Here is a 13,207-nt window from a genome sequence, read left to right on the forward strand (position 1 = left end):
TTTTTTTTTTTTTTTTGTTCAAGTTAAGCTTCTAAGATTGGTATTACATTTGAGAACTTATTTTCTTTCCGGGATAGGAATCACAGCCATATTTCAAATTCTAATACTCTATTTAGAATTTGAGAAAATGCAAATAAGTATATAATGTGAATAGGGTATGCAATTTGATCCTAGTGTTCATATTTAGCTGCTTACAACATTTTCAGTTTTTCTCATACTATTTTCAATTCTGCTTCTGAAAACGGTGAATGCTGCTATAAAACAATGTATAATTTGTGGTACAAACTTCTTTGATGGCTTTGTCCATTAAAATAGACCTAACGAATGAATTTTCATTTTGTTTGATAATAGTTGTTGCTTCCTTTACATTCTCTATAACCACAAACCAGTCGCTTTTCTACGGTACGTATTTTTAGCATAAGAAAAAGTGTTGTAAAGGGAAATGAAATTTAATTAAAATTATTAGTATTTTTCTAAGAAGTAAGAATTTAAAACAAAAAATGCTAAATTTTTCAAACCAAGTATAGAATTATATATATTTTTTGTTTATGCATGATTCAGGAATAAAGTTTTCACTCTTCGAAAGTATCTTTAGTAAGTTATTTTGGGAAGGGGAAGATGAAGTCATGGACAAAATCAAACCATGATCTTTTTGTTAGTGTTGTATTATAACAATTTTTTGCACACCTTTTAATTTGGATTATTAGTTTATATATATATATATATATATATATATATATATATATTTGGTAGAAATTGCAGATACATATAGTAGTTGGTATTCAAGCGCTAAGTCAATTAGTGAAAATGTAATAGGTTTTCGCAGTCTTTTTTAGGAGTAATGATACAGGTTACGCGGCGTGCGTGAACAGTAACGCACGCCGCTGACGTCGCATGTGCCACATCGTAACCTCTATTTAAAAATTAAAAAAAAAAAATTCCAAAATCCTGCGTCAAAAACCTCCACCCCCGTCCATTTTATTTCCCCCCAAAATTTTCCCCAAACCATTCTCCCTCCCATTCTCCCTCCAAACCAACCATTTCTCCCCCCACCGGCACCGTCGTCGGCGCCGTCATCTCCTCTCCCCACCGTTACTGCCACCGACGACCCCAAACCCTTTCTCCCGAGAATCACATTTCATTTCCCCCCTTTTTCTCCCCAACCCATTTTCTTCCCCCACCGGCACCGTGAGTCTTCTCCTCTCCCCACCGTCACTGCCGCCGATGAGCCCAAAACCACCCCACAGTGCGATGACCAGCTCTACCACGCCTGGGACCCTCACCGACCCGGCCCATTGGCATTGCCGTTAAGGTCAACAGCGCAGACTCCGATATCGCCTTCAATTGCGCCAGGCGGCCTCCACCACGCCAAGAAGGCCAAGGCCTCTTGCTCTTTGAGACTTTTACAAGGTTGAAAAACCAAGGCAAAGTTAGAAAGCCATTTCATTTTGATTTTATTTCCACATCTGTCACTTTCTGCTTTGTCTATTACGTTTCAATTTCGTTCTCAAATTTTTCATGGGCTCTCAAATTTTTCATTGCTTATTCTCTATTTCAAATGGGTTGTTGGTATTTTCTTTGTGAAAAGGAAGCTTCGTTTCTGAGAAAGACCGAGTGAGAATTAATGATAAAATATATGTCCTGGAGTTTTCTAGTGCTTAGCTCTTCTTATCCTTTCACCTGTTCCAAAAATCTCCTCTTCATCAATGTCTCTCTCAGGTACTCTCTCTCTCTCGCTTTAGATTTGACTAATTGGTTAGCTTCTAGTGCTTGTTTTACTTAGTGATTTATGGAGCTTTGTTCGAAATAGATTTGCTGGGTTTATCTCATTGTTTTATTTCCTTTTGCCCAATGCGATGACATGATCAGCTTAGTTTCTTACGGGCCCAATTCATGATTTTATGTTGTTTGCATTGTGGTGGCTGATTAGATGGTTAAAAAATTGTAAATTTCAATATATTTTCATTGGTTGGGTGCTGGAATTTATATTGCTGGGCATACATTGAATAAGGTACAGACCTGAGAAGTATAATATTGTTAGAAAATTGAGTTTTTTTTTTTTGATCATTGTAATTGGTCTCAATGTTATTTGCGTATGATGATAAGGTCTATAGCAAAATCTACTTCATCACTCAGATGATAACTTTTATGCTGCCTCTGAATATATGAAGGAAAAAAGCCAAAAAAGAGCCCACCAATACTAATTCTATATGAACACCTTTGTTTTGTTTATGTGGGTCAATTCTATGTGAATACCTTCCAAAAAGCACATTCTCTTATACACCTCATTAAGAAGGCAAAAAGCCATTTGGTGGTCATTAGAAAAGTATATGAATAGCTATTGGTTCATTTGGAGCACCTATAAACTCTCTCAAGTTCCCATTCTAAGATATCGCTGTCTATTCTAGTGGAGTTGTGTTGTTGTCAAATGTTTTGTTTTTAGAGTGTCCCCGCCATGGACCTAAGACCTTAAGCTCTCCTTAAACTTGTTTGCAAAGTTGAAATTTGTACGGATTTAATGAACCATCAATGTAAAATGGATAATGAACTTGAACTTGTGCTGATTCAAAAGTGGCCTGCAACATGTTATAATTGAGGCTAGAGCTTAATTTTGAAATCCCCAACTCTTTTTTTTTTTTTTTTTCCTTTCTTTCTTTTTGGTCTCTTTTTAACCTTTCCCTCATTGCTGTTGATTCGTAGCTTCTTATGCATACTTGTTGCTTATGGTTTTTCAACTTGTGTAAGCTATTAATTGATTTTGTGTCCATTAATACAAAAATAAGTGAATGCAGCAACATTGGGGGTGAACATCTTCCAATGCGCTCTCCAGATCTTTGGGCTTGTGAGAAGCCTTTTTTTTTTTTTTTTTTGGAGAATTCATTCACATGACATCATCTTGTTGGAATTGTTGAGATTGATGAGGTAAAGTTTGCATTTTTGTTGGTTTTTGTGTGTGTGAGAGAGTAAAACTGGAAGATGGGGAATTTTCTGTCATGAAATTCTGCTAATTTACTAATTTTGTTATAGGTGAATTACAAGAGGGGAACATATCAAAGTAGAGGGTTTGGGTTTATCACTATGAGTACTGTAGAAGAAGCTGAGAAGGTTGTGGAGATGTTCCACCATTATGTGAGTTGCTCTTCTTTTGATGTTGATAATTTAGTTTATTGCATGAAGTATGTTATCTTTGAACAATCAAATTCTAAGCGAGAGTAAATAGAAAATGATGGCATGGTTCTCTTTATAAGAATTTGCAAGCATGTAAATAGCAAATGCTATAAGCATTTGAATGAAAGAGAGACAGTGTTATGCCTTTGCTTGATGAGATGAATCCTTTACTTTTTTTGGGCATAGTTTGTGTTCATAGTTGAGGACTCGAGTCCTTCAATATGTAAGGTTTGTTGCTCTTAGGGTCCATAATAAACAAAGCATATTAAATTGGTTTGAGGAAACAGCACGTAGCTTTAGATATGAGTACATTTTGCTGCAAAAGTAGTCACATTTGTCTTGCTACTTTTATTAACTTCCTTTTTCAAAAGAAAAAAAGAAAAAGAAAAAAGAAGTCACTTTCTTTTGTTTCTTGGTAGAAAAATGCATTATTAGTCCAGCGTCTTCTAAATGGAGAGTTGGAACCATCAAAATTACTGAAGATGCCACCAAATGAGTTGAAGTTATGCTGTTTTCATGGCTTGCTACTTGTGCTTCCAATCTTTTTATACATTTCAGATGCGTTACCTAGTAGGTAATACTATGTAAATGGTGGCATGTAATTACCTATCCAAAAAAAAAAAAAAATGGTGGCATGCAATTGGTCTATAATTTATATGATGATATTCTACAAAACTCTTGAGAAGACATCAATTTTTTTTATAAAATTCTCCTCTTGAAGTTTAATTTGGTGAATTTTTGGCACAAAATTAGAAAGAAGGGCTGGTGGTTGTTTTGTACCATCTCATTGCTAACTTCTCTTGAATTGTGATGCAACACCAAGACCAAAGTTCTGGCCTCAATGGAGCCAAAGGAAACATATAGTTACCTACTGTTGTTCCAATTATGCCACCATCACTTCTAAACCTAGGGAAGGTGAAGTGAATTGTTTCTTTCAGTTGCAGAAAGTATCTCCAATATGTAGATGTGCTACGAAGGAAGAGTCAAAAGCATGTTTGGATAATTGTGACACATAAGAACAATGGGATTAACTTAGAATAGGAAGTCCTCTTTTAGCATGAACATTTTTAACATTATGCTTGACTCTTATAAATCCATGCTATTAAGAAAGAACCACTCAGGTTGACTAAAACTAGCCCACTACGACCTTTCCATTTAGTTCATTCTCACATGGCTGTCTAAAATATATCCAAATTTGCTTTCGCTAAAATGCATGTGTTTTTAAATGTTTGACTTATTGGTCCTTTTCTTATTGACTACTTGATTTTGATGTAGCTTCATCTGAAGGCCATTCATGCTGTATTGCATCAGTTGTAGTCTTCGGCATAGCCATGATGGGCCTCAACTTCTTGTATATTCAATATATCCCTTTGCATGTTCTGGTTGCACAAAACCCCTTAATGTAATCAGACTCATGGGATCGCAGGTTCTCAACGTTTTCTATGATGAGTTGCTTGGTTGCTTATTGTAAATTATTGGTGTACAAATTCATTACTAAAATGTATTCAAGTGATACCCTAAATAGGCTTATTTTATTATTTTGCAAGTATTTCGCATGTTTGCCAAAAGGAAGAGGTTACATTTTTCCTTTTATGGGTCAACTGTAAACTAATGTTGCAAGCTTGTAAAATTCTCTTTGTTCTGTTTTGCTACATCCTTCAATATTTTCATACTATTGAAGCATAGAATCTTTTAGTTCGTGAAAATTAAATGTACTTTGTTGGTTTTGTTTTGTCGAAGTCATGATGTGTTGTCGAAAAAGTCTTGTGTGATTTTCTACTTGCTTTTCAAGCTTGAAACTTTGACAACAAATATATCTTTCACTTGCAAAACAGAAAGGAATAAAGCTATATGGTTATCAACAATGCCCTTGCTATGCTTGCAACCTTCAGCACACATTAGCATTGTGAGGTGGCCAAAACATGTGCAAATTTAGCCATCAATCGGCTGCATGTTTCTCTATCAAGACATAAGATTATACTGCATCCGTTTTTTAATTCAATATTTTCCTTCAGCTTAACCATTTTTTGTCAAACAAACAACCAATCCTTCACGATTTTTTGAGAATGTTTAATTCCATCATAAATTCTTGCAAACAACACTTGCTAAAAGAATCAAATGAGATGAAACAAACTTACACATAGAGTAATTAATTTTACATAAGGCCAAGAGTTGGGAGCATTCCAATAATCAATTTTATGTACAAATCACTAGGTACCTACAACCTACCAAATACACAGTGAATCAAGAGGGATAAAAACAGAAGAACAAAAGAATCTTATGTTTAGTCACATGAAGGAAATAATTGCTGTCTTTTCTCAACCATATTGTAGAACATGATCTTTTAACATCATCAGGAAAGAGGCAATGCCTGTCATCAAGAAATGCAATTGCGTTAGGAAAGTCCCTCACACTAGCACACATACATATGGATCAAGTATCAATCATCAATTAGGTTAACAAAGTAAAGCTTAGCATAAAATCTTAGCAATCATATGAACAACATATTTCAACATCAAAATCGATATAATAATATCATTTACTATCCAATTACAAGCACTCCTCAGCCAGTATAGAAGAAATGTAGAGTTTTGCTTCTTAAAAGAAAATGCCAGAAAATTTATTGATAAATCCTAGCATGCACTTTTGAGACACAAAATTAGAGGCTAAATCATCTTCTACTCTTGATAAAAGCACTCATTACTCGAGTAACCCCTCGGTCAAAAAAGCTCTTAAGAAGTTTTAACTGGCCTTAAGAACTCTATGGTACAAATTCATATATTGATTACATTGGCCTTATTCAACACCACAAGAAGATTTTAAGCTACAACACCACTAAAAATTAGAAGTAAGAAAGCAAGATTTTAGTACTGAAATAAAATTTTCCAACATCATAAAAGTTATCTTCTCAGTGATTAATTATAAATTACTATAGACCTTCTCATCCTATGCAGAAAAAATAACCCAGAGACCAATTACAAAGGTCCAAATAGAAACACAAAAAAAAAAAAAAAAAATTCTAGCAAAATGATAATTTCTCATATTTGTACCTTATTCAATGTATGCCCAGTAGTCTAAATTCCAGCACCCAATAAATGAAAATACATTAAAATTTACAATTTGTAACCATCTGATCAGCCATCACAATGCAAACAACAGAAAATTATGAACTGGGTCCGCAAGATGCTAAGCCGAACATATCATCACGTTGGTAAAAAGGAAATAAAACACTGAGATAAACCCACTTCTTTTCTTCTTCAGCAAATCTTTTTCCAACAAAGCTCCATAAGTCACTAAGTAAAACAAGCACTAGAAGCTAACCAATCAGTCAAATCTAATGTGAGAGAGAGATAAAGAGAGAGTACCTGAGAGAGACATTGATGAAGAGGAGATTTCTGGAAGGGCAAAGGATAAGAACTAAGCAATAGAAAACTCCAAGACAAATATTTCACCATTATATTTGAAATAGAAAATAACCCATGAAAAATTTGAGAACGAAATTGAAACGTAATAGACAAAGCAGAAAGTGACAGATGTGGAAATAAAATCAAAATGAAATGGCTTTCTAACTTTGCCTTGGTTTTTCAACCTTGTAAAAGTCTCAAAGAGCCCGAGGGTCTCAAGAGGCCTTGGCCTTCTTGGCGTGGTGGAGGCCGCCTGGCGCAATTGAAGGCGATATCGGAGTCTGCGCTGTTGACCTTAACGGCAGTGCCAATGGGCCGGGTCGGTGAGGGTCCCAGGCGTGGTAGAGCTGGTCATCGCACGGTGGGGTGGTTTTGGGCTCATCGGCGGCAGTGACGGTGGGGAGAGGAGAAGACTCACGGTGCCGGTGGGGGAAGAAAATGGGTTGGGGAGAAAAAGGGGGGGAAATGAAATGTGATTCTCGGGAGAAAGGGTTTGGGGTCGTCAGCGGCAGTAACGGTGGGGAGAGGAGATGACGGCGCCGGTGACGGTGCCGGTGGGGGGAGAAATGGTTGGTTTGGAGGGAGAATGGTTTGGGGAAAATTTTGGGGGGAAATCAAATGGACGGGGGTGGGGGTTTTTGACGCAGGATTTTGGATTTTTTTTTTTTTTAAAAAAAAAAAGAGGTTACGACATGGCACATGCCACGTCAGTGGCGTGCGTTACTGTTCATGCACGCCGCGTAACCTGTATCATTACCCCTCTTTTTAATATGCATCCACTAATTATTATTATTTTTTTCTTCCGGTCATTTTTTAAAAACAACCCGTGCATTGCACAAGTTTCAAGCTCGTTTTTATAAAACCCAAATGATTAAAGACGGGAAAATGCCAAAGAGCCCAGAATATCACAAGAAAGCAGACCGTGCAGACAAACCAAAAGAACTTATATTTCTTAACATACTCAATTGTTATATAAAAGATTTAAGGCTCATATTAGACCTTCACTTACCAAACGCCAAGAAAAATGATTTATATTGACAATCATATAAAGAGTTCGAGGAATTTTTCCAATCACTGTCAAGATCTCCGGAGCATCCACCACCTACCAAGGATCAAATGATTGTAAAATTACTAGCACAGAACTGGGTCAGGAAAATAGGGGAAAAAAAAAATTGAAATAGGTTACATGCATTGAGAAAACCTAAAATGCCTTTTGCTTCAGGGAAACTCTATCCAAGGATATAATCCTTGTAAGGACAGTGTAGAAAATGAAAGTGTCATAAGGAAAAAGTTCATAAGTTGTGAAGGTTGAAATAGAATCCAAAAATAGATCCGCTGCCTTTTTAAAGTTTCGAGTGGACATGCAGTACAAGCCTTCATACACCTTCAAATAATTCTTCCTTTCCCAATCTCCTCCCTCTTCAAACAAGTTAACACCATTAGGCAAACAGTTATAATTCAATCACTCATGTGCCCAACTTTCTTTCTTTCTTTCTTTTTTTTTGATAAGTACATGTGCCCAACTTTCAAGAAGAGAACCACAGAATATTGTTGACAAATTTCATATCATTACTTCTTTGCTTTATCAATGCTTTTGGAAATTAGATCATAATCCATGTAGAAAAAAGCAAGCTGCAGAGTGTAGAACACCAAGTCCATCTTTTGGCCAACTGCAACTGTTTTGCTTTCTGTAACCTTTAGTTGTTCCAATGCTTTCTCCTGGGCTTCATGGGGGAATAAGTTGAGTGTGAAAATTAAATACCACGGTAAGAAGGCAACACTTTCAAGAGTAATAAGTTATGATACATATGTACCTTGTCACCAATTCGAACGAAAAACAAGGATTTTGCCAAATGAGCTTCTCGAACTTCACTTTCACCTAAGTTTTCTTCAGCATCAGCTATCCTGAACGAAGTCCAACCAGATAGAACCGCTTAAGTGAAAAAATGAAAAATGAATTGATTAACTAGACCTCAATAAACACTTTAAATCCCAATAGGTACTCACAGTACCGTCAAACTATACAAAGAAATAGTTTGACTTGAAGACTGAATTAATCGAGTAGAAACAGTATTTGTCTTCCAACACACCCAAAGACGTCAGTAATTACACAAATACTACCAACCAGGAACCATTCTGTTTATAACAGACCCAACATTCGCTTCTTTAACTCGAGTTTCCACATGACAAAACATATCAGCCTTCAACCTATTAGCCATTCCCTTTACCTCTTTTTGTTTTTTGGGGTCATTCAAACCCCTTGCATCCCAAATGAAAATCTTCATTTCAAAGCACAAGTAGGGGAAAAAACCTCTCTCAGGATATATCCCCTCAGCTCCAACTACTTGCTTTATTTCTATTTGCACTTTTGTTACTCTCCACATACCTAGGGACTTGATCACTTCCAAACCTAGCTCTAATTTCTGCTCATCCAAATGCTTAGAATTTGTCTAACACCCCAGTCCCATTGGGAAGATGAATAGCTCATATAGGGTGGATGAATTATAAAGGATCTCATGAATGCCAAGTCTCACATTGGTTTCTTCCTATATAAAACTAAGCTTTATAAGTGATTCTATGGAGCTTAAATTGCAACTTGACTAGTCTTTTTGGAGTGATAGCGCAAATGCGACTAGTGCTTTCTCTGGGTCGTAACAAAGGCTCTCAGAACAACCAAATAACGCCATGTGGCATTGGAGCACTACATGACGAGACTCTAACGAGAACGTCAGGGATTTAAGGGGGAATTGTAACGCCTTAGTCCCATATTGGGAAGATGAATAGCTCACATTGTGCGGGTAGAGTATAAAGGTGTTCATGGGTATTAAATCTCACATTAGTTCTTTACTATGTGAGATTAGGCTTTATAAGTGATTTTAGAGAGCTCTAATTGCAACTTGACTAGTAATGATAATGCAGATGTGGCTAGCGCATTTCCTAGCTAGACACCTAACTCCAAACTTGGCTATAACACTTGGGGACTTAATCACTTCCAAACTATTGAGGCAAGCAGTATTTAAATGCCCATATATCTTACACTGATCACATTTAGAATGAATCCATGGATATTCAATTCCCACTAAACAAGATCAACCATTACCCTTATCCACTTCTATATTTTTTGGAAAATCAATATTAGTGTCTACTTCCACTAGAGTTCTAGCTAAACTCAATCTTTGATGGTTCCCAGTAAAAGAATTAACACAGAGTAACCTCCCAACCCCACTAGCTACATGTCCCAAACAAACCAACTTCCAAAATTCAAAAGGAAGATGCCAAATATTTATCCATATAGGGACCTTGGATGATGATAAATTGAGCATCAGCATTCTAAGTTTCCACTTCCTTAAAACCAATGGTTTATTTGCCACAAACCAAGTTTTGGCATCATGAACTGCATCATGAATTCTGCAATCAGGATGAACGGACACCACCCTTTTTTCCATAGAATGAACTTGAACAGGACCAACCTATCTCCATAAATTTTCAATTGTATTCTTTATCAACAGAAAAGGTAAAGGTTTATCCAATACCTGCCCCACAAGACTCGTAGCCCACTCAAGAATATCTTCTTCAACAACTTCGATGAGAGGTCTCACCACAACTTTGCCATTTATCCTCTCTGGTTTCGTACAAGCAAGTTCACCAACTTCACTGTGATCTTCACTGAAGAAAGACCTCAATTCAGTCTTCTGGGCTATGTTCGCTTCCTTGTTAAAAGAAGGCCCAAAAAAGTTTGGCCCATAACCATCTTTACTAGTCAAGCCTTCCTTCTGATTAAGTGAAGGTACATGTCACAAATATTGGTTAACCTGCTCAACCACAACGAGAAGTTTCAGAGGAAATCTTCACCCACCTCCCTCCTTAGTGCGTGAACTTCGCATGCCTTCCCCAGAGAAACCCCAGCACCACTGAGCTATCAGAGCTGCATCCATGGAGTCATCTTCAGATAATTTGCAAGAACTACCCCAAATAGCTTGTTTAGAGCCACAATTCACCCTAAAATTGCCATATTCCTCCACAATAGAATCACGACTAGCTTTAATGTCACTACTGACATTTTGATCAGAAAGATTCCTCTCGTCAAAATCATAAATTTGACCTTCCTCCATAGAACAACTCTCATTATTCCCAGCACCATTTCTCACCAGATCCATTTCCTCCACCACTACTTCCGCCCTTACCAAGACCACATCCTCTACCTCCACCTCCACCTTTTTTTACCCCATAGATCACACACAGTAAGAATAAGGAAGAAGAAAAAAATCACAACAATCCAACCAATTATAATCGGCTTCCAATGAAAGCCCCAAAAATTCGTCAAAACTATAGAGATTCAAACAATCTCTGAAACAGAACTAGTACGAAATGACAGAAACTATTCCAAATCTGCACTCCGGCCGGTCTGCGTTCAAAATCCAATGAAGAAACACAAAGGTTTCCAAGAATCTCCAGGAAAGACTCTGCATGTTAGTGCCCAAAGCACGCCAGACCAAAGAAAAAGTTTTTTGAGAAATTTGGTGTATGAGTTTTTATTGGGTTTTGTGAGAAATTTTGGGTTTTTCTCCGCTTGACTGCTGAGAAAATGCAGGAAATTTGAAGAGAAAAGAGAGGGACTTTTAGGATTGTAAGTTTTGGATTGTGTGGAATCTTGCATACCACAATTTTCATATTGCCTTGTTGCGATAACATACTGGTCAAAAGAAAAGCCCTAGTATGACAATAAATTCACCAATTAATCACGGAACCCTTAAACCCCCTCTGTCCATACATAGGTGAACCCAAGAAATGAGTTTGATTGCAAAGAAAATGCGTGATATTAAGAGCCAATAGGGATCTAAATCTCAAATTTTAAAAACGATTCGGATCCAAAAGCACCAAAACCATCACGGCACTACCCCTAATATAACAGTTTCCCTACATCAAGTCTAATTCTTAACATTAAGACCCAAAAAATAAAAAAAATTAATTTCGTTTCCCCTCATTCTCTCAGCAACCAAACAGGCATTACGTGAAGTTCAAACATCTAAAATAAACAAATTAAATAAAATCAAACACAAGCTCACTTTTCGTCGAGCTTCTTAATCTCGCCGTCGTTCTTCTCGCGCATCGCGTCCAGAACGCCCTGATCTCTTTCCAACACGGAATCGGCGATTAGGGCTTCATATAACGCAGCCATATCTGCACCACACACACAAAAACAACAAAAAAGACCGTTTTGTGAGACGGAATCGGAGGCCTAACTCGGCAAAATTCGGTAGGAATCGGAGACTCACCGTCAGTTTTGACGACAGCGAAGACCTCCTCTTTGAGGCGGACCTTCTCGATGTCCTGCACGTCGGGGTGCCTCAGGAGGAAGAGCTTGTGGGCGAGCACGAGGTGGAGCTCCTGAGTTCCTTCCTGGCCTTCAATGGCGGGTCGACTCTGTTCGGACTCACTGAGTTGGGAAGGCTATCCGAGTTTGCGCTCTGTGCTTTGCTTGAGCGAGGAGGCACTGGCGGCACTGTAAAAAAGAGAAATTTGCGTTGTGTGTTTTATGGGGAAAGAGGTGTGATCGCATGCTTCTCAGTCGTAATTTGCTATGTGCTTCCTTTTTTTTTTTTTTTTTTAGTAAGTTTTTCACAAAAATTTTCATAATTTAATTTATTAGATTGACTTGTATTTTTATAGAATAATGCTATGGACCATCTTTTTATCCCCTTGAGAAAATTACAGTTTACCTTCTTAAAGTTGACAGCGTTTTTCAATTCGAATACCAAAGTTTCAATTTTTGCAATCTACCCTCCCAAAGTTCCAAATTTTTGCAATTTGACCAATTTTATTCAAAACTTTCCATATTGCCCATAATTTTTATTATTTTTATTTTTTATAAAAAAACTTTTTAAAAAAATTCGGTGGTCATCTGGCCATTTTTACACCCCCAAATTTGTTTTTGTTTTCATAAAAATTTTAAAAAAATAAATAAAAAATCAGGGGCAATATGAGAATTTTGGGATGATATTGGTTGAATTGAAAAAAAAAATTAGAACTTTGTGGGGGTGGATTGCAAAAATTGAAACTTTGATGTTCGAATTGAAAAACACGGTCAACTTTGGGGGGTAAACTGTAATTTTTCCTATCCTCTTAAAGCTGATGTGGCTTTTGAAATCATTATTTGATCAAAATTCAAGTATGATTCATTTAAAATTTAATTATGATTTTAAAAGTCACATCAGATTTAGAAAGATAAAAAGATAATTCATAGCATTATTCATTTTTATAACATATGATTCTTACAAACATTTAAATAAAATTTACAAATCACACGCATTTTGAAAATATATATTTACTCAAAAGACGTTTGTCAATTTAATAAATTTAAATTAAAGAAAATTATTTCAACTTAATTTGACAGAAAATTTTAACAAACAAATTTTTGTATATGTAAATTTGGATTGATTAAAGATCACATGCATTTTTAAAATATATGTCTACTCTAAAGACACTATAAATATATATATATATTAATTTAATAAATTTAAATTGAAGAAAATTATTTCAACTCAAGCAAATTTTTGTATATGTAAATTTGGATTGATTAAAGTATTATTTTGAATAAAGAAAATGAAAAATATTAATATGCTTGAAAAATCACC

General features: G+C 36.3%; 1 protein-coding gene and 1 long non-coding RNA gene across 12 annotated transcripts; one reads left to right on the forward strand and one right to left on the reverse strand.

Moving 5' to 3' along the window:
• Nucleotides 1-972: 972 nt before the first annotated feature.
• Nucleotides 973-4,816, forward strand: LOC132172066 (uncharacterized). 4 transcript variants are annotated; one of them, XR_009439108.1, is made up of 5 exons: nucleotides 973-1,410; nucleotides 1,589-1,719; nucleotides 2,784-2,922; nucleotides 3,028-3,129; nucleotides 4,444-4,816. It is a non-coding gene; the product is annotated as an uncharacterized LOC132172066 (long non-coding RNA). The 4 variants fall into 4 exon arrangements; XR_009439106.1 differs by having other exon boundaries at nucleotides 973-1,719; XR_009439109.1 differs by having other exon boundaries at nucleotides 973-1,719; nucleotides 2,793-2,922.
• Nucleotides 4,817-5,287: 471 nt separating this feature from the next.
• On the reverse strand, nucleotides 5,288-12,061 carry LOC132172846 (26S proteasome non-ATPase regulatory subunit 6 homolog). Of its 8 annotated transcripts, XR_009439204.1 has the most exons (7): nucleotides 11,849-12,061; nucleotides 11,639-11,753; nucleotides 8,387-8,477; nucleotides 8,146-8,291; nucleotides 7,582-7,991; nucleotides 6,534-6,563; nucleotides 5,288-5,539 (listed from the first exon to the last, which is right to left on the reverse strand). XR_009439204.1 is itself a non-coding variant. In XM_059584412.1 (5 exons), exons 2-5 carry the CDS (start codon nucleotides 11,749-11,751, stop codon nucleotides 7,650-7,652), a joined length of 375 nt encoding a protein of 124 aa, XP_059440395.1. In that variant the 5' UTR covers nucleotides 11,752-11,753; nucleotides 11,849-12,061; the 3' UTR covers nucleotides 5,288-7,649. The 8 variants fall into 8 exon arrangements, 2 of the variants coding, with proteins under 2 accessions (XP_059440395.1, XP_059440394.1); XR_009439205.1 differs by having other exon boundaries at nucleotides 5,288-6,563; nucleotides 7,582-7,674; XR_009439201.1 differs by having other exon boundaries at nucleotides 5,288-6,563.
• Nucleotides 12,062-13,207: the final 1,146 nt, after the last annotated feature.

The sequence above is a fragment of the Corylus avellana genome, chromosome ca2, assembly GCF_901000735.1.
Source record: "Corylus avellana chromosome ca2, CavTom2PMs-1.0".
NCBI lineage: Eukaryota > Viridiplantae > Streptophyta > Magnoliopsida > Fagales > Betulaceae > Corylus > Corylus avellana.